At 39.7% G+C, this 19,584-nt stretch overlaps 1 protein-coding gene and 1 long non-coding RNA gene across 4 annotated transcripts in view; both read left to right on the top strand.

The window, feature by feature from the left end:
• LOC144588868 (uncharacterized) overlaps window positions 1-19,584 on the top strand; it is a 175,557-nt gene that overhangs the window by 39,307 nt on the left and 116,666 nt on the right. The gene's annotated exons all lie outside the window — the stretch shown is intronic.
• The window catches only part of SMG7 (SMG7 nonsense mediated mRNA decay factor), a 113,125-nt gene that overhangs the window by 1,526 nt on the left and 92,015 nt on the right, over window positions 1-19,584 (top strand). For all 3 annotated transcript variants that reach the window (XM_072998125.2, XM_072998124.2, XM_020795109.3), the window contains exons 2-3: window positions 14,788-14,819; window positions 17,303-17,420. In XM_072998125.2, coding sequence (XP_072854226.2) covers window positions 14,788-14,819; window positions 17,303-17,420 — 150 coding nt within the window. The remainder of the gene's footprint in view (window positions 1-14,787; window positions 14,820-17,302; window positions 17,421-19,584) is intronic.

The raw sequence follows: 19,584 nt of genomic DNA, 5'->3' as shown, positions 1-19,584 counted from the left end.
AAATTATAGGTTTTCTAATGATATTTTCTTCTTTTAAGCTTAATCAGTTTCTGTGTAGCAAGAGAGGTAATAATTTGGGAGATGTTTGTTCTACTGTGTGTGTACAATACTGCAAATATATCTTGAAGTCACAGGTCAATGCAGTTATGGAGAAAGAGAAGAATGCTTCCCATGTTCAGTTAGTCATGCCTCAGACATTACTTACATTCTTCTGTCATCTTCATACATTCTAGATTTGTTTAGATGATATTTTTAGTTGATGAGTACTGCTCGTGCATCTAGGCATTTCTAGATGATGAGCATTGCCCTAGCAACTCAATTCAAGATCAAGTTCATTTGGATTTTGTTCAAGACCTACTATGATAGCATAAAGTCCATTTTTATTCAAGTTGTACTATGATAGCCTATTAACATTAGTGTGCTGTCAAGTTGTTTCCAACTTATGGCAACACTTTCCAGGGTTTTCTAACTTGAGAGTACAGTACTTAAAGCTGTGTTACCATGATTCTGACTTACAGCAACCCTTTCCAGGGTTTTCTAAGTAAAGAGTAATCAAATGATTTATCATTCTCTTTTTATGGGGGTGCTTTGGGATTCTGCAATTTGCCCAAAGTTAAACAGACTGTCTCCTTTCCAGGGAAATGTAGTGGAGAATTGACCTCCAGCTAAGTAGTCAGATTTCTAACTCTCTGAACTGTCCAGCCAGCAGGATAACATGTTAGATAGACCCATTCTGGTGTGTTGTCTATAAAGACAGGTTTCTTCATTTTGTTGTTTGTTTATACCATAGCATCCCATAAATGAGAGCAAATTATTTCCTTACCTACTGGATAACATAAGTAAAAGACTTGTTTATACTTCAGCTTCCTAAGCTGAGGTATGATTCTCCAAACAAGTAAATATATTTTGTGACTCCCTAGAGAAGTAAAACAATCTCCATTTCTTAGTACCCTATCTGTTCAAATGAGCTATTTCTTGTCTTTGACTAAAACAGAAGTGGACTTAAATTCATACAGTTCCCCACTATTGGCTGTCTGGACATGACTGATTGGAGTTACATCCAAAAACATATAGAGGACCACAGTTATTTATCCCCGGCTTAAAAGAGATCTTTGATTAAGGAGAACCTAATCAGTTGTAGGCCTCTGTGTTGCCTTTTCTTTTTAGGGAGGTTGCTATAACAGATAGAAGAATATATCCAGGTGTTTCCACCATCCCGTTCCATTTCAGTGTGACTTCAAACCTTATCAAGGATGGAGAGGTCACTGGAATCCATCTGGATGAGTGCTGGAGTTCCATGGGAGGCGTGGATCCCTATTCTATATGATGTTGCTGGAGTGCCTTGTGGTTATTGATATTATGGATGTCTTCCTTCTTTTTGTTCTGAATGGTTTCAGAGCAACAGTTAAGAAAATTTAGCCCATTGAAGTTGTATGTCTTTGGTTCCCTTCTGATTAGGCTTTTCAAACAGTGTTCTTTCCCCCAGTGTAGTATTCCTGACTGCCACTCATGCTTTGGGACATGCCTGTGGTAGAATTGGGTGGGAAACTGACTCTTCAAATTTACAAGCAGAATTCCTGTTGTTCCTGACCGCTGACCATGCTACTAGTGTCTAATGAATTGGAGTAAGTACAACAAATTCTGGAAAGCCAGAAATTCACCATCTCACTGTTAGACTTCTTTTTCCCCTTATCTCTTCTAAAATCTTCATATCAGGGCTTGCTCCATGTACAATTTGTTTGTGTAACATAGCCCCAAGGGTGCAGAATGTCTCCTCTATGGAACACAGGAATTGTTCCTTATTTCATTCATGAATTAATAATAATTGCATGTGGTCAAGTCAATTCTGACTTATGGCAACTCTTTTCAGGGTTTTCTATGTACAGAATACTCAAAAGTGCTTTGCCATTCCCTCCTTCTGAGAGCATCCTGAGACTATGCAGCTTGCCCATGACTACACAAGGCTAGCTCTTCCCTTGGGTATGCAGCAGGGAATCAATTTGCCAACCTCTGGCTTTGCAGCCAGATATCTATACCATTGAGCTATCCAACCAACTTCATTCATGAAGAGCTGAGAAATGTTCCTTTTCTCTCTGGGTCTATGGGATACATCCCTCAAATGGTTCTTGGACTGGCTAAATGCCTTTGAATAACTATGTTAAAAAAATTTTAATGACTGTAGCTTTATTTTTATTTTTCAAGTCCCTTGCTAAAAAATGATGGTAAGGCACATGTTGAAAAACATGTAAAATTTAGAATAATGTCAGGGGTACCTGGAGATTTCCTCTTAGGCAGATTTACAATCCTAAATTTCTAGATGGTATTTCTGGTTGATCTTGGAGTTTGTGTGGGAGCATGGATAGAAGCAGAACCTTGCATATGTTGGATCCAGACAGGATGGACAAAAATAAATGATTTTAAAAAATCAATTTGATTTAAATTTTAAAAATTATTTAAATCATTAAAAAATCCATTTAAACATGTTTAAATCAAATACACTCTGGACCCACTCATCTAAGGCAAAGGTGTCAAATTCAATTTGATCTTGGGCCACATCGGCATTATGGTTGCCCTCAAAGGGCCGGTTGTGTCTGTAACACTATACAGTGGTGCCCCGCATGACGATTACCTCGTTAGACGAGGAAATCGCTTAACAATGAAGTTTTTGTGATTGCTTTTGCTTCGGGAACCAATTTTTCGCTTAACAACGATCAAAACAGCTGATCGTCGTACTTTTAAAATGGCCACCCGCTGTGTAAAATGGCTCCCCACTGTGTTTTAGGACGGATTCCTCGCTATACAGGCACTGGAAAATGGCTGCCCTATGGAGGATCTTCACTGGACGCTGAGGTACTTTGCCCATTGGAACGCATTGAACCGTTTTTCAATGCATTTCAATGGGTTTTTTACTTTCGCTTGATGACTATTTCGTTCTACAGCGATTTTGCCGGAACGGATTATCCTCGTCAAGTGAGGCACCACTGTATAAATGTATCTACTCTTTATCATATTAAATACCATCCTCCTCATTCAATTATTACTGGTTTTAGTAATAACTAGCCGTAAAAGTAAAAGTCTATGATCAAAGTCATGACAAGCAGATGAGAACGGGAGTGGGCAGTAGCGAGGACTAAATTTACCAAGATGCTGTACGCTGCCCAAGCAGCTGCACTTTCTGACTCTTCACTGCTTGGAATCCTGGGATTAGAAGTCCTCCTTGGCAGATTCCCAGCATCCTTGCAGAGCATTATGGGTGACGGAGTAAGTGCCTGTATATTGTATACTGCACAGTAGCAGGAAGTGCTGTGAGGGCCACATGAAAAAGCTGGGTGAGCCAGATTTGGCCTGCGGGCCTTGCGTTTGACACATGTGATCTAAGGCAATGGTTCTCAATCTTTGGCCCTCTAGCTGTTTTGAACTTCAACTGCCAAAATCTTGATCATTGGCCAAGCTGGCTGTTGAAGTCATAATCATCTGGAGGGACAAAGAGATATCTGGAGGGATAACCACTGATATAAAACATGTATAGAACTTTTTCATTGAATCTCAGACAATAAGAGAAGCAGTAAAAATGGCAGAACAGTGGCATGTTCTCCTGATATGCTGCCCTTTCAGAAAGTAGGCTGTAGAGTTCTGTGTTTACAAAAGCTTCTGACCAGGCATCAGTAGTGCCATAAGATATATTGCATTACTCAGAAAGCTCTCTTGTGAAAACACTTTCTTTCACTCTGTGTTTAGTTAAGTATTTTATTTCATTTGCTTATTTCTTGCTTCTTCAAGTAGTTGCATATTTTAATTAAACCTGCAGTAAAAGCCTTGTTAACATTATATTTCATTGCAGCACTTTTAAGACATCCTGCTTTTGCTCATTTATTCCCTTTCAAAATAATTAAGGGGTTAATGAAAAAAGAAAAAATAAATAGTCTGTGGGGTGGTAGAAAGTTGGGTTAATCTGCTCTCTCCCGAACTGGTGACCACTAGAGGTAACAGGCGGCAGATTCTGATATCCAATGTGTCTGGTGAAGGAGGAACTGGTTTAGTATGCCTGTCTTTTCCTCCAATCCTTTTGAACCTGTTAAAGGTGACATTCGGTATTCAGAAGTTTTAAGTATCTGGTTGAAACCTAGTGAATGAATTCAAAACTTTTATTAGACTTGATGTATAGGACATTTTTCGTAGGCCTTTCAGGAGTTCCAATTGGCACAGACTCTGGAGTTCATGTGCAACTGTTGTACCTTCTGAATCAAAGAATTTTTGAATTTTCTGTGTTTTCATATCAGAGCAGCTGATGTATGTACAGAACTGCCAGCATTTGAGTACCAATTATATGTCCTGCTAACCTGGAAAGAGGCAGCAACAACGTTTCTATATTGTAGCTTTTCTTGTGCTTCTAATGGGTTTTCTCTGTTGGTCTGCTGAAGTATTTTCCCGTATAGAAGTTTAAAATACTGTACTGTATATTTTATTGTTATTTGGTTAGTGGATAATTTCTTGAAGCAAAATGTCACTGAAGTGTCTTAAGGACACTCCAAAAACAGCATATGTTGTTAGAAACTCAAGTTTGACTCAGGTTTTCAGTGATTGTTTCTTCTGATAATGCAGAAGTCACTCTAGCCTAGAGGCTGGAGATCTTTTTGACATTGTACAGTGGTGCCTCGCATAACGTTTGCTTCGTTTAACGTTTTTTTCGCTTAACGTTTATTTTTTCAGAGTCAGATTGCGCTTCGTATAACGTTTTTCCCTATGGGCGATTTTCGCATAGCGTTTTTGGGACCATGCTTCGCTTAACGTTTTTTGTTTTAGGTCCCCTGCTTCACTTAACGATGTTCATTTTTTCAATTACAAAAGTGTCTTAACATGTTGAAAAACGGTTTTAAATGCTTGGGATCATTAGTGCACCTTCTAAAATGTGTGCATACTTAATTTGGCGTTGATCTAACTTTTCGTTAATTTTTTGTGAATTTTTGTTTTTTGGCCCATAGGAACCAATGGACCTGTCAAAATCTGACAGCTCCATGCTTTCCTATGGGGGAGAAAACAATTTACAAAAAATTAACGAAAGTTCAGATCAACGCCAAATCAGGTTTGCACACAACTTAGGGGGTCCTCTAACGAACCCAAGAATTTAGAACAGTTGCTGAGTCTTCATTAATTTTTTGTGAATTTTTTCTTCCCCCATAGGAAATAATGGAGCTGTCAGATTTTGACAGCTGTCAAAAGTTGGGGGGAAAAAATTCACCATAAATTAATGAAAAGTCAGATCAAAGCCAAATTAACTTTTGCATCCGTTTTAGAGGGTGCAGAAGCTAATCCAAGCATTTAAAACCATTTTTGACCCTTTTATGACACACTTAATTTTGCAAAAATTGACTTCGCAAAGCCATTGAAATGTATTGAGTCAGCTACAATACATTCCAATGGAGGATACATTGTATCGTTTAACGATGTTTCCTATGGGTTTTTTCGCTTAAGGACGGCAATCCGTGCCTATTGGAACGGATTAACCGGTTTCCAATGCATCTCTATGGGAAATGGTGTTTCGCATAACGATGTTTCACATAACGTTTTTTTTTTGGAACCAATTAAAAACGTTATGCGAGGCACCACTGTATATTGCACAGGAAGCATACCAAGAAGCAGAAGGCTTGGTGACTCTCTTAGAGTATGCTGACTTGCTACAATACTGTGCGTACAGTAAATGCCCTGTTCTTGGGTCAGATCCTGTGTCTGACTGAACTTGTAGAGATTATGCTCAATTACCTTAACTACAAATAGTCAAGTAATGTTGAAATAATAACCCTTGAAATAATTGTGACATTAGAAAATATGAAATCTTAAATATAAGGACTGTTCTTATGCTTGTGTACAATTGTAAGGCCAGATGAACCTTAAAATGGATGTGTATATGCATATGAAATTTCTAATTGGATCACATCTGGCACACAAACCCTTTTTGAGACTTCATGTTTCCTACATATCTTGCTTTTCTTTGTTCTGCACTTAACACTGACTTCTGGAGATCCAGAGATTGGCGTATGATCAGTTGTTTTATGTAGTTGAGGCAAAAAGGTTGGGGACCACTGCTTTAGAGAACTTGAGAGTTCCTCTATATCAGGGATCCCCAACCCCTGGTCCGCAGCCTGGTACCAGGGCTGTGGCCTTGGCAGGACCGGGCCGCAGAGACAGATCTCCTGCCCGTCTGCACACATGCATGCATTCACACACACCCCACCGATGGATGCACAGACACATGCACACCCTGCCTATGGATGCACAGATGCATTGCGCCCTGGCCACGGATGCCCCCCCCATGCACACACGGACACCCCACCCATGCATGGATGCACACAACCCCACCCATGCATGCATGGATACCCTCCTGCCTAACTAGTGCGTGGTGCAAAAAAAAAAGGTTGGGGACCACTGCTTTATATAGTTCCCCCCCCCCCCCCCACACAGCAAATTAGTCTCTGGGTTTTGTATGCTACTGTCTACTTTCAGACACTGTTTCTGTGGGATTGAAATAATGAGATTGTTTGTAGATTCCACAGATTGACAGATGTCTTTTTGACAATTTTCTTTTACTGATGCATTTAAGGCCTATAGTCAAAAGTGATGAAGCTCTAGAAAATGTGCTGAGGAAAGAAGCTTTCTTAGCTATCTTGAGGCATTCAGCAAGGTAGCGCTAATTAATGGGAGATTGCTACAGACAATGAAAGATCTGTGGCTGAGGCTTGCTGCTGCCCCAGTGGTTTTCAAAGGCACTTGTGCAGTGTTTTCATTAACAACATTCTGCAAACTCTATATGATTCATTTTAAAAATTTTGGTAGTATGAAAAATAGACTCTTTGGGGGGACAACTTGTGACTATAAATTAAACAGAAAAATATGAATACTGACTTTTATCTTTCATTACAGCACCTCACAAGCTAATTGTATTTAAATGTCTCTTTCATTACCGCATCTTAGTTTGGCTACTGTAGAAGAGAGGCATCAGTCTTTAAGACATTAATGGAAATATTGCATTGACTGTGTTTCCCTAGGAGGAAATAATGGTTTTTTTTTTCATACTGGTAATTCTAAAATACTGCTCACAATGGTCATGTGAAACTTTCTTTTGACTTGGAGAATATTTGTTTTTTAATTCCTGTCTTCATCCCTCTTAAAGCTTACTAGCTCACATTACATGCAATGCTTCTAAAGAAAGCTTTGTATAGCTTTTTGCATCCTCTGCCTTCTTTATTTCACATTGAGCCCATGAAGAACATTACAAGAGCACTTTCATACTGTTAAATGCTTCCTTTATTTTCGCAGACGTCTGTGGACTTCTAGGATCATAATGTCTTAATTAATATACCATGTATTCAGTTTTACTATTTGATATGAACAAGGCAGAAGAGAACAAAAATGTGTATTTTTATATAATTGCATTGATTATCTGAATGCATGTCAATTATGCCAGAGTTTGTGTGGAAGTATATTTGCTAGTCTATGGATATCCATTCTATACCTCAAGAATGGTAAACCTGTGGCTCACCAGATGGTCAATGACATTAATGCCAGGAGTTGGATACTCGCTATATTTGGAGCACATTTTCTGTTCCTGTTAAGAGATTGTTGATCAGCATTTATCTGTTAGTTTGTAACTATTTGCTTTGTTTCTGCACTACATAATTAAACAATCCAGTTGTTTTAGTGATAGACAGGATTTTACAAATTAAGGTTGCTTTTTCACTGACAAAACTTGGGAGAGTGATTTGCATGACTGTGCGTTCTCCTATCTTGACATGATATGGAGGAAATTGTGGTGGATAAAAAGGTTGCAGGAGAAGGGGCATACATCCTGCCCATTGCTTGCTTTCTTGTAGATAAATAACAGCTTTTGTTCTCAGAACTGTGTTCTTTGCAGAAAGTGGGGATTAGCATTGTATGTTGTTGTCCCCAAAGAGATGTTGTGATCGTGTTGCACGTTTAATTGATACTTGAAATGTGTGTGTTATAATATGATGCTGCTTTTTGAAGTCTATGTATCTTCTCACCAAATAATAGCAAGGGAAAAGACTAAACACTTTTTGTGTTTGGTTTTGCCTGTGCTTCAACTCAGAACTAAAGAATCACTTGCGGCCATGTGGTGTTGACTTACAGTTCCTGAAGGCTTCCAGTCCTGATAGTAGGATGCATACTTTTCAGATTATTGACTATAACAAAGATGAGGTGTAGTGGCTTTTTTGATTGTGTGGAGTCTCACTGTGTGAGAGATAACAAAAGCAAGGTTTAACTCACCGTGGTGTGTAGGAATGCCATGTGAAATCCAGAAAGATTGAGATGGTTAGGGGCCTCACTGGAATTGATAGTATTTGCAAGTACAGCGGTGCCTCGCTAGACAGTTACCCCACATGACAGTTTTTTCACCAGTCATTGACTTTTTTGCGATCGCTATAGCAATTCGCAAAACAGTGATTCCTATGGGGGAATTCTGCTGGACAATATTTGGTCCCTGCTGATTTTTGCTAGACAACTATTTTGACAGCTCTCTCCGCACTCATAAAACAGGTGTTTTAGGGACCTAAGCTTCGCAAGACAGCGATTTAAACAGCTGATCAGCAGTTTGCAAAGCGGCTTTCCTATGGCCAGTCTTCGCTAGACAACGACGATTCTTCCCCATGGAACGCATTAAACAGGATTCAGTACATTCCAATGGGGAAATACTTTTCACTAGACAATGATTTCGCTGAACAGCGATTTCAGTGGAACGGATTATCATCATCTAGCGAGGCACCACTGTAAGGCTTGAGTATCTTGCATGGGTCAGTGACATATGATGTCACAAGCAGAAGATTTCAGGTATAAAATAAGAATACATAGCTTGCTACATTTGTATAATTCATAGCTACTGTAGGTGTTAATAAACATTATACTGATGAGTACAAGGCCATACTTAGGATAAATCTACATAACACATGAAATTTTCTGCTCTGGAAACAGTCCCAATAATCTATTAGGATATGCTTGTTTGGAGAAGTGTAATGTATGACACAAGAGATTATGGATAAAGTCAATGGACCTAAATTCCTATCTGACATTGCATGGTATCTAAATTTGTTTGAGTAGTCTCCAAACATTTGAACCAGTGCTAACTTCCTTTTGACTGACCTTAAGAGTTGTTTCAATGTGGGTTATAACAAGTACATCTTGAAAGTTTTTCTAATACATAATGTTTGGAAATAAACTTTTATTTCTTAAGATTTTCCATGTTTCTTCCCATTACAGTATTTTCTTTCGTTTTCTTTTCTTGTTGTTGCTTTGGTTCTTTCCCTTAAGGTGTTGTTTCTTCCTCAGAATATGCTCATATGAATAAATTTGGGGTTAGAAAGAATAATGTGCATTGCCTTTTGTGAAACATAACAGCCACACATAATTGTAGTTTTCTTTGTACAATTTGTCATATTTAAACATTGTTTTTTATGTATGTGTATATTCTATTAAGGAAAATGTATACTCCACCAACAATGACTATTCCAAGGACTGTATTATAAATATGAAAACAATATACAGTATTGTAATACCAAGAAATAAAAACATATTCTGCAGTTGCAGGTTCAATTTCGGTCAGTGTTGTTGTCATTTGGGTATCAACAATTGATAGCCTGACTAGTAAGCTAGTGTTGTGGTGGCACTAGACATAAGATGAATTTATGCATATAGTAGATGTGTTTAAATATATGGCACATCTTAAGTAGGCAGTAGTCTTTCTTGTGGTCACTGTTTTAGCCTTTTGTTTGGGACAGGCTCTCTAAAAGAAGTGATCTTATTTCAGTAGAGCCTCCACTGTGAGCGTCCCAGGGTTGAATCTGGGACCTTCCATGTGCAGACCATCCCACATGCTAGATAATTTTCAGTGCCTCTTGTGCAAAAGTAATTTTTCATTTGGCATACCAGTTCAATTTACTGGTACATTACAAAAGATCATAGAATCTTTTCAGAGCTTTCCATACTGTCTTAAGTTTGGCCATTAAGGAGCTGCTGCTTACCTTGCTATCCTTTCTTCAGCAGTAAGGTTCTCTCTGGATAAGTCATGAGGCACTGCAAGTTATTTTCAGGTAATGTTGATGTGGGAAGAACAGCTAAAATAAGGAATTGGAGGGTATTTGTTAGAGGAGTGGAGGTCCTAGTTGCCAGGAAGCACAGCCTGGGGCAAGAGCTTTAGCAGCAGGCGTTTGAGATTCAAGGATAAAACTATTTTTAGGGGAAAGTAGAAAAGTTTGGGTGGCATGAGCATTTGGGTTTAAATATCGTCTTTGCAAGACAAAGATGGATTTTATGGAGCAAAACATTTTGAGGCCTCTTTTCAGGATAATGTTTCTAGCTAAAATTTTTATACAGTATTTGTATAAAGAGGTAAAAATCTATATTTGTATAAAGAGGTAAAAATCTTTGTATATATTTTTCAGTAAAATATGGCGACTTTTTAAATGCAGGACAAATAGAAGCCAGGATTAGGATTTCTATCATTCAGATGACATAATTTGCCTTTTTAATGCTGTTTTTTAAAGAAGTTGTCATAGTTCATATGTATATTTCTCAAGAGGGATGTATATTTATGGATCATATGGAAGAAAATGCAATAGGAAATCAGAGGATTTTGCCCCTTTCGCTGTAGAATGTATGTATATTGAATGTAAATGGTAATAAATTAGATAACATGCATGTGGCCATTTGCCAAGTGGTAACTTAGTATGATATGCAGGTAACTAAAGGATAAGCTGATAGCTGGTATTGCTGTGCCAAGTGATGCAAAGTGGTGGTAGGTATTATAACACTTGTGCTTCTCTAGATTTCTGACTTGGTGCAGACATGTACTGTACTAAGTTTGTGGAACAGCCTATCAGTTTACTAGATGGGTTATACCCCTACTGTGGTAAATTTCATTAGCAATTATGTGTTGTGACATTGATTGCAACTTATGGTGACTCTCCCAGCATTTTGTAGGTATGAGATACTCGGAAATGGCTTATCAGTCCCTCTTTCTTGGGACATTCTGGCATCATGCAGCTGCCTCAAGCCTATAGAAGTGGCAGGGCATGTAACCACATTGGCCAAACAAGTTTCAGGGGATTGCAGCTGACCCACGCAGTGGAGTAGGGATTCAAACTTTTAGGCCGCCCGCCTTCTTAGCCAGGTGCTCCAACCCACTGAGCTATGCCAAGCAATTGCAATGAGTTACTAACTGCATAAGTGGTCGCCGGTGTTCATTAATACAGTTGCTCTTAAAATTATGCCAAGATAGTATCTAATGATTTTATAATAGGTGATAGGAGTTATAAGTATATCAAACTAATGCTTTTTAAAATTGGTTTGACTTTTCTGCCCTCTGATATATTTTTAAGATGCAAATCAAGAAACAAGCATAGCTCAGTGGATTGGAACACTTGGATGTAGAGCCAAGCTGCATGGTCCAAGTAAAATTACTTTATTTCTAAAGAAATGACAACAACCTTGAAAAGGTCATAATGAGTTTGAAATGGACTTGAAATACAATTTATTTTTCTTTGTCAGTTCCATTTATTGATATTGTAAAGCTTTGCTGCTTCACAAAGTAACACAGGACAAGCACTGAGTAGGCCTTTTTTATTTTTATTTATTTTTTTGCCATTCATTTGGCCTAAAATACCAAGTCAGGTTTGGATGCGTGAAAGCTATCTTTTAAGCAAGCCCAGTTGGTGACATCACACTGTTATTGCAAATCATGAGGTATATATGAGTTCACGTATTGGAAGAAAGGCAGCATATAAATAAAAATAAATATACATGAAACCATCAACTTTGGTTCTGATGTTTTCACTTTGTGGCATATGGGTCAAAAATAGTGGTACAGCATCTTTAGTATTAAACCAGCAGTTTATAAGTGAGTAAATATATTAATCACTCTACCTTAATGTTTTCAACTCTTATGAATTTTCTGTTTAAAAATGCTTATGTTCTTAGCAGTTTAGAAGACACCTTGTACATAAAGGTTTTCTGCTTATAGTCTGGTTTGTGACATCAAACTGTACATAAGACTGTTATGCCTGACTGTGTATGAATAAACTTTGCTTAAGTGGGACAAAGTTGTCTAATACCATACTTCGAATGAGCTATAGCAGTGGTCCCCAACCTTGGGCCTCCAGATGTTCTTGGACTACAACTCCCAGAAGCCTTCACCCCCACCTCTGCTGGCCAGGATTTCTGGGAGTTGAAGTCCGAGAACATCTGGAGGCCCAAGGTTGAGGACCACTGAGCTATAGGAACTTCTTTTGTTTGAGCAAGCCAATTAAATTTGTCTGCTGGTTCAAACTTGTGAAAGAGAGAGGGATGAAGGAAGTACTTTGAATAAAGACAGACATTATAATTAGGATCTTTTCACTGCCATTTCTAGATGTAAGTTAATAATATTTAAATACAAGTGGTCCATGTAGTGGATGGATAGTTTGTTCCTTGCTGATTAACAAATATTCATCAGATTTTGTTGGGATTTTTGGGCGTGGGTGGGACCACATTTGATTATGTGTATATGAGGGTAATAGGCTTCATCCTGCCTATCCAGTCCAAGCCAGGTCCATTCTAGTTGTGTTTGTTGTGAGGGATACCACCCTGGTTTCAGAAGGTAATTAATTTCTCCTAAAAAGACAAAAAATCTTCAGTCATTGAAGGAAGTTATTCTAAGACTTTTGAGGGTATATTTTTGTTTAAAATTTCAGTAGATTAATTCAACACAGAGACAGATTTTCAACCCTCCCTTGTCTTGCACTGAAGTGAGGTGGGGTGGGGCTGTCGGCTCCAGGCTTTCCTGGATGAAACAGATTTTTAGATCCATTTCATTTTGGCTTCCAGCCATATTTTGGGGCTGACACTGCTTTGGTTGCCGTCATTGCTGACCTTCATTTCCAGAGAGTGACCTCTTAGCAACTTCCAATACCATCAACCATGGTATCTTTTCAGAGTGCCTGTAGATCTTGGAGGTACTGCCTTGTGATGTGTTTATGTGTACTTGGCCCCAGCTGACTGGTGAAATCATGGACAAGTTTTTGACTGGAGGTGGCAATATACTGGTAAGAGTGTTCTAGCTATGTGCTCTCAATGAAAAACTGTTAAAGCATCCCAGCCAAGAACAACAAGGGTTGAATTTGGAAATTCAGGAGTAATCCCAAGATACAATCAGAGGAGAATAAACTATAATTCCAAATAAGAAGATATGGTCAGGAATGCATTTTATCATCTTTAGATGTACCAGCCATGCTTTGTGTGGCGGGGTCCTGATGTTTTAGAAAAATGCAAATTTGGGTCAGCTGTTTTGTACCAGGTGTTGAAGAACATCATAACTTAGAGTTCCTCGCTACTTCTCAGTTTCCTTAAACTCGGTGCAAAGCTGCCCCCTTCCTGCCTTGCAGACCTTGGTGATACAACCTGTAAATCACGATTGGATAGCTGCTCGTGTTGGCCACTTTTGTGACACCTGATTATAATGATGGTACATTACTTCACTGATATTGATATGTTCATCTGAGGTTATTACAGACTGTTGCTTGAAGTATTTTCCCATATGATTGCTAGGTCAGTTTTTTAATGATTGATAGAACCAGAGAGTTAAAAACTTGAGAATCCAGCATTTCTTGCAAAGGCAGTGACTATTAGGCTACAGGTGATTATTTCCCTTAAGATACCACTTAGTGCTCCAGGAATTAGGGGAGGAGACAGATAAAGTGGACAAAATGTGATTCCTTATATCAATCTTGTTTCTGCATTTCATTATTTTTCTGGATTTAATGTATCCATCACTGGTAAAGTAAAATGCTATCCTGGAAAGTGCTGTAGCAGGTGGATCAGAAGTTAAAGCACTTATGTGTACGTCACTGTAACTTCAGATTTGAATGGAACAACTTTATGAGCATGCTATATTTACAGTACATAAATACTAAAATAATCAGTTACTAGGAAGTTTGGTGTTTCTTTCAAAATCATTGAAACAATCAAGTAGATAGACATGGAAAAGACTGGAAGATGAAGATACTTCCTAATCTGGTATCTAAGATACAGAGAAGTTCAAGAAGGTAGTACTTGGACTCATTGAATGCACACTGGACTTTGGAGTGAAATGGGCATAAATTGTCATTACTGTGACTGACTCATCAAAAGCAGAAGTGAAGGGAATACAAAGTGTCTGCAACCCATGGAACCTTACTAATGGGATTACACATTTGTCCACTAACTTGTACAAATTGTTTTTTCTTCTGATATTGATAGTATATATTACTGTAGTTGCTTCAGTGCAACTTCTGTAAAAGAATTGAAAGGGTTAATCAGCTGTCGTAAGACTTTTTGGGTAATGTAATGGTAGGCATCATGCTGCTAGACCGCTTCAAGATGGCAAGACTGGTATTGAAGGAGTAGTGTGAAGGTGACAGCCAAATCAGTAACCTTTACCTTAAAGGTTACTACAGTGGGTTACTACAGTGGGGTTTAGTTTTTTGAGAAAACTGCTAAATTAGCTTTTCCATAGGTTATATCAATGAATTACACAGAGCAGCCTGTTCTGGTGATCTGCATATGTACTTTTGAGCATTGGCTTATTCCCACTCAGTGTGTTACAGGAAGTGTTCCAACTGTCAGTTTTCTTTAGAAATCTTTTAGCTCCATGATTGTTCTGCAGGTTAAAAATTAAATAAATTGCTCTAATTTCACAAGAATGTCTTAGATGAATCTGTTTTTGTGAATTATTCTAATATGTATTACTGTGTGTTTCATTTGCAGGCAGGCAGAAGTCCTGAAGGCTGACATGACAGGTATTGAACTTTGTTTTTCTTTTAAAAACTGCCAGAAACATAAGTGACCAGGTCTCAACAAAAGCTGTGATCATGTATGAATGCGCTTGAAAGGAATGATGGGGTATTGCCAGCTGAATATCATGAAAGACCATCCTTGCTCCCAACTTTGAAACTGTAGGGATGGATGGGGATCATTCAGTCAAGGTGACAAAGGCTGGGATGGTGGTGCTTGCGACTGTCTGTTCTGGCTTGGCCAGCAAAACCAGCAGAACTCTGCAGACATCTGTTCATGAATTAGGAGCTATAATGTCTATGATTTCAACAGTACCATCTTGCTTCTAGTTGTGCCACCACCCCAAACTCTTTTCCTTCTTTTGAACTGTGAAAACAAAGGAGGAACACTATCCTAAATCACGAACTATATCCAAGAAAGCATGGGCTGAGGGAATTATGTTATTCTTATTATTGATTAACAGAATACATTAATTGGTGGTTAAGTGTTCCACAACTTTTTAATTGAAAGGTTCCAAATGAAAATATGATATTCTAGGATAACCGATGTCACACACACACACAGTTCCCCTGTTTGTTCTTCTACACACCCAGGTTCCCTTTCGAGCATGACATTCAATTTTCACTCTTTTTTGCTGCCACCAGTGGATTTCTTTTATCCACAATGTAAATTATTTCACTCAAATAATGGCTGCCAACCATTGAAAATTAAAGTTACAGATGTTCTTTATTTACTCAGAATCACAATCATTGAAAGGACTTCTTTTGTTTATTTACTTGCCATTTATTTATTTATTTATTTATTTATTTATTTATTTATTTATTTATTTATTTATTTATTGGACTTATATACTGCCCCATAGCGCTACAAGCACTCTCCGGGCGATTTACAATTTTAATTATACAGGCTACACATTGCCCCCCCCAGCAAGCTGGGTACTCATTTTACCGACCTCGGAAGGATGGAAGGCTGAGTCAACCTTGAGCCGGCTACCTGGGATTTGAACCCCAGGTCGTGAGCACAGTTTTAGCTGCAGTACAGCGTTTTAACCACTGCGCCACGAGGCTCTTTTAACCAACTTGTGTATTTACTTGTTACTATTATCACTTCTAACTTTGACTATCTAGCTCAGGGGTCTCAAACATGCGGCCCGGGGTCCATTTGTGGCCCGCCGGATGATCGTTTGCGGCCCCCACCTTGCCTGCCCCCCTGAAGCGTCCACGTGTCCTCTGCTGTCAAGGTTCAAAAAAATCCTCACCTCGCTCGCTGGCTCTCTCCCAAGACAGTGCCTGTTGCACCCTCCATCCAGAATTGCAGCCTGCCAGCCAGCCTGTCTGTCTGCTGGCTGGCAGGCTGCAGTTCCAGATGGAGGGTGCAAGAGGTGCTGTCTTGGGGGAGAGCCGGTGAGTGAGGTGCGCTGCTGGCCCTTTTCCCCGAGCTCCTGAGCCGCCGCTGAGCAATGCCTGAGAGCAGAGCTCGCTCCCAGCCTGTCCTCAAGAGCGCTTCCAAGCCACCAACAGCAGCTGCCGCCATCACCTCTTCCAGGGAAGCGGCTCTGTGGCTCGCTCTCTCTCTGCACCCCCAGCACCAGCTCGTCAAGCGGCCAACTCAGCACCCAGGGGTGCTTCCTGCTTCAGCTGCCTCGGCTCTGAAGGCTGCCTGGGCTTGCCTCGCAAAGTTTGCGCCTCTGTCGTGGTGGTTGTAGCTCCTGCTGCTGAGTGCGCCTTTTTTTGAGGGGGCCCTCAGAGGAAGTTTGCCGGACCGCCGTGTGTGTGTGTTTTTTGTGTATGTGTGCGCGCATGCCCCTGCACGCACCTGTGGGGGGCCGCCCCATTTTGTTTAATTTCACGGGTACCGATGGGGGCTTTTCTCCCTTGGCAAGGCGATTCTGTGAGGGTTTTTTAAAAAAAATATGTCATCCCCCCCCCGGCTAGGCGGTCGCTGGCGCTCCCTCCCTTCTTCGCTTCTTTGTCCTGCTGTTGTTGCTGGTGGTGGTAGTGAAGAAGGAACTGGAGGGGGTCGTGGCCAGTGACGAGGGCTCGCGAGCCCCTCCTCCTCCTCTTTGGAGCCCCAGCCGGGCTAAGGAAACTCCTGGGCGGCTTCCTCAGGCTCTTGCTCCGCTTGGCGGAAAATCTGATGCGGCCCAGCCTCATCCAGACTCTGCCTCCCTCCGGCCCCCAGGTAAATTGCATTTGAGACCCCTGATCTAGCTCTTCTCTAACTCTTGGCTAATTGAAATCCCTAACTGATCTTTAACTGTATCCCATTCTCTTCTTATATTCCCCTTGGTTCCGCCCTCCTGCTCAACCATTGGGTGCAAAATCAGTGTTCCATTGTGATGGACAGGTGTGGTTTCTGGCCTGTCCGTCACAACCGATTTCATCTGCAGCTCTTACTGATGTAGTACAACTGTTTTATCTTTTAAAAACATATCTTGAAGTGAGAACATTTATTTGCATTACAAATCCCCATTCGTCTCATTACTCAGATTCGAAGCTGGGTCCAGCCGAAGCCTGGACATCCAGACAAGCTTTACAGGACTTATACCAGAAAATGCTTGTTACAGATTTGGAATACGCATTGGACAAAAAAGTGGAACAAGATCTGTAAGTAGTTTAAATAAGATGTGTGGTTTTCTGAGTGAGACCCATTTGATTAACAGCTTGAGGCAAAAACAGTGCAATTTAACAAATAATAATCTTTTTTTTGTAGTGTTAAGTTTTAAACATCTGATTTTGCAGCATTCCATGTGGAATCACATAAAATTAGTTTGGAACTGTCAAGTTTGGCTAAAGATGTATTTTGTGACTTGTTTTGCAATGGCTTTCCTTTCTGTATTGCAAAAAACCTGGTGATAATGTGGGACAAAGGGCTAAGGCTAAAAGTTTTATTTAAATTTAGTATCAGTGTATGAAACCATTTTAAGTAAATGGCACGTAAGGTTCTAAAAGAGTATGAATCTGCACTGGGGTTATGTAATATGTGGTATCTGTTTAGATCAATGTTGCCCACAAAACCCTGATATTCTCATCTGTAGACTTGTTTCTCACCAAGCCTTTGTTTTGGATCAGTTTGTCACTTCATGATGTTTACTAAATTTACTGGTGACTAAGGTTATGCTGTATGGCAATTTATTGTACTAGATAAAAGTAAGGAAGTTTATAGAATCACTGACTTGTCTTATACTCTATGTTAGACCTAAGAAGCAAGATACAGTGGGGTCTCGACTTACGAACGGTTCGACATACGAACGTTTCGACTTACGAACCGCTCTCATAAGAATATATGGACTCGACTTACTAACTTAGATTCGAGTTATGAACTCTTTTTTTTCCTTTTTTTTAAAGCTAAGTCATCTTAGGTTAAAAGGAAAAAAGGAAAAAATATCCCCCTCTAGTGGCAGAAGGCGGAATAGCAGCTTCCCATTGGTTTCTATGGACAAAAAGAGCAGATACGGATTAAATGGTTTTCAATGCATTCCTATGGGAAATGCAGATTCGACTTAAGAACTTTTCGACCTGAGAACTGCCTTCCAATACGGATTAAGTTCATAAGTCGAGACCCCACTGTAATTGAGATCTGCATCCAGCAGGTAATCTGTAAAGCCTATAGGTGGTACCTAGAGTTGGGTGGTTCTTAGACACACTTCAGTCTATTATGTGAACTAATGTTTCCCCACATTTCTTTTGGTCTCTCTTTCTGGATGCAGTGCAGGCATATACTGCATATAGATTTCATTGAGGTTTTAGCAAAATGTCTTTCACTGCTATGGATCAGCTGATGATGGAAGGGAAAAGAGCCAGAATATTTCAGACAGCTGTTATATCCTCTATCAAGGATACCTGTTGGACAAATTAGAATTGAACCCTGTCTTTCATAATATTTACCTATGTCCCTCCTTTTTTGTGTTCACTTTCAAACTGATTAGCACTTGCTTTTGTCCTAATGCCACTTTGAAAACTAAGTATGAGGTAGTGAGCTAGGATCCTAATAGTTGTTGTTAAGGTAGCTTACTGTCAAGTTGTTTGGTGTCACAGATATTATTCATCCATGTCCTTGATTTGGCTTAGTTATTATCAGTTGTGGGGCTGGAGATAAGGCCATCATTTGCTCACTTCTACGTAAGAGTTTATAAATATGTATAGATATACAGTGGTGCCTCGCTTGATGAGGATAATTCGTTCCGTTTCGTTCCGAGGATAATTCATTCGTTTCCGATGAGCGAAATCCTCATCAAGCTAAATTAAAAAACCATTGAAATGCATTGAAAACTGGTTCAATGCATTCCAATGGGCTAAATACCTCAGCGTCCAGCGAAGATCCTCCATAGGGCGGCCATTTTCCGGTGCTTGTAAAGCGAGGAATCCTTCCTAAAGCACAGCGGGGAGCCATTTTGCACAGCGGGTGGCCATTTTAGAGCCGCCAATCAGCTGTTTTAAAATCATTGTCTAGCGAAAAATCGGTTCCCGAAGCAGGGAACTGATCATTGTTAAGCGAATTTTCCCCATAGGAATGTTGTTTTGCGATCGCAAAAACTTCATTGTAAAGCAGTCTCGTCGTTTAACAAGGTGATCGTTAAGCGAGGCACCAATGTATAATAGTTGGGTGCCTAACCAGATTCTTTTCTTCCTTGACCAGAATTTTAGTGTGACTGTTCCAATCCCTCTATTTGTTTAGAACATGTTAAAATCTATACAGGGGTAGTCAAACCAAGGAAAGCAGTGCTTACTCACAATTGCTGTCTTGTGTTCTGTAGCAGGCACTGAATGT

This window comes from Pogona vitticeps, chromosome 4, assembly GCF_051106095.1.
Source record: "Pogona vitticeps strain Pit_001003342236 chromosome 4, PviZW2.1, whole genome shotgun sequence".
Taxonomy (NCBI): domain Eukaryota; kingdom Metazoa; phylum Chordata; class Lepidosauria; order Squamata; family Agamidae; genus Pogona; species Pogona vitticeps.
Note: the sequence above shows the minus strand (reverse complement) of the source record. Positions and strands in the feature narration are given on the sequence as shown.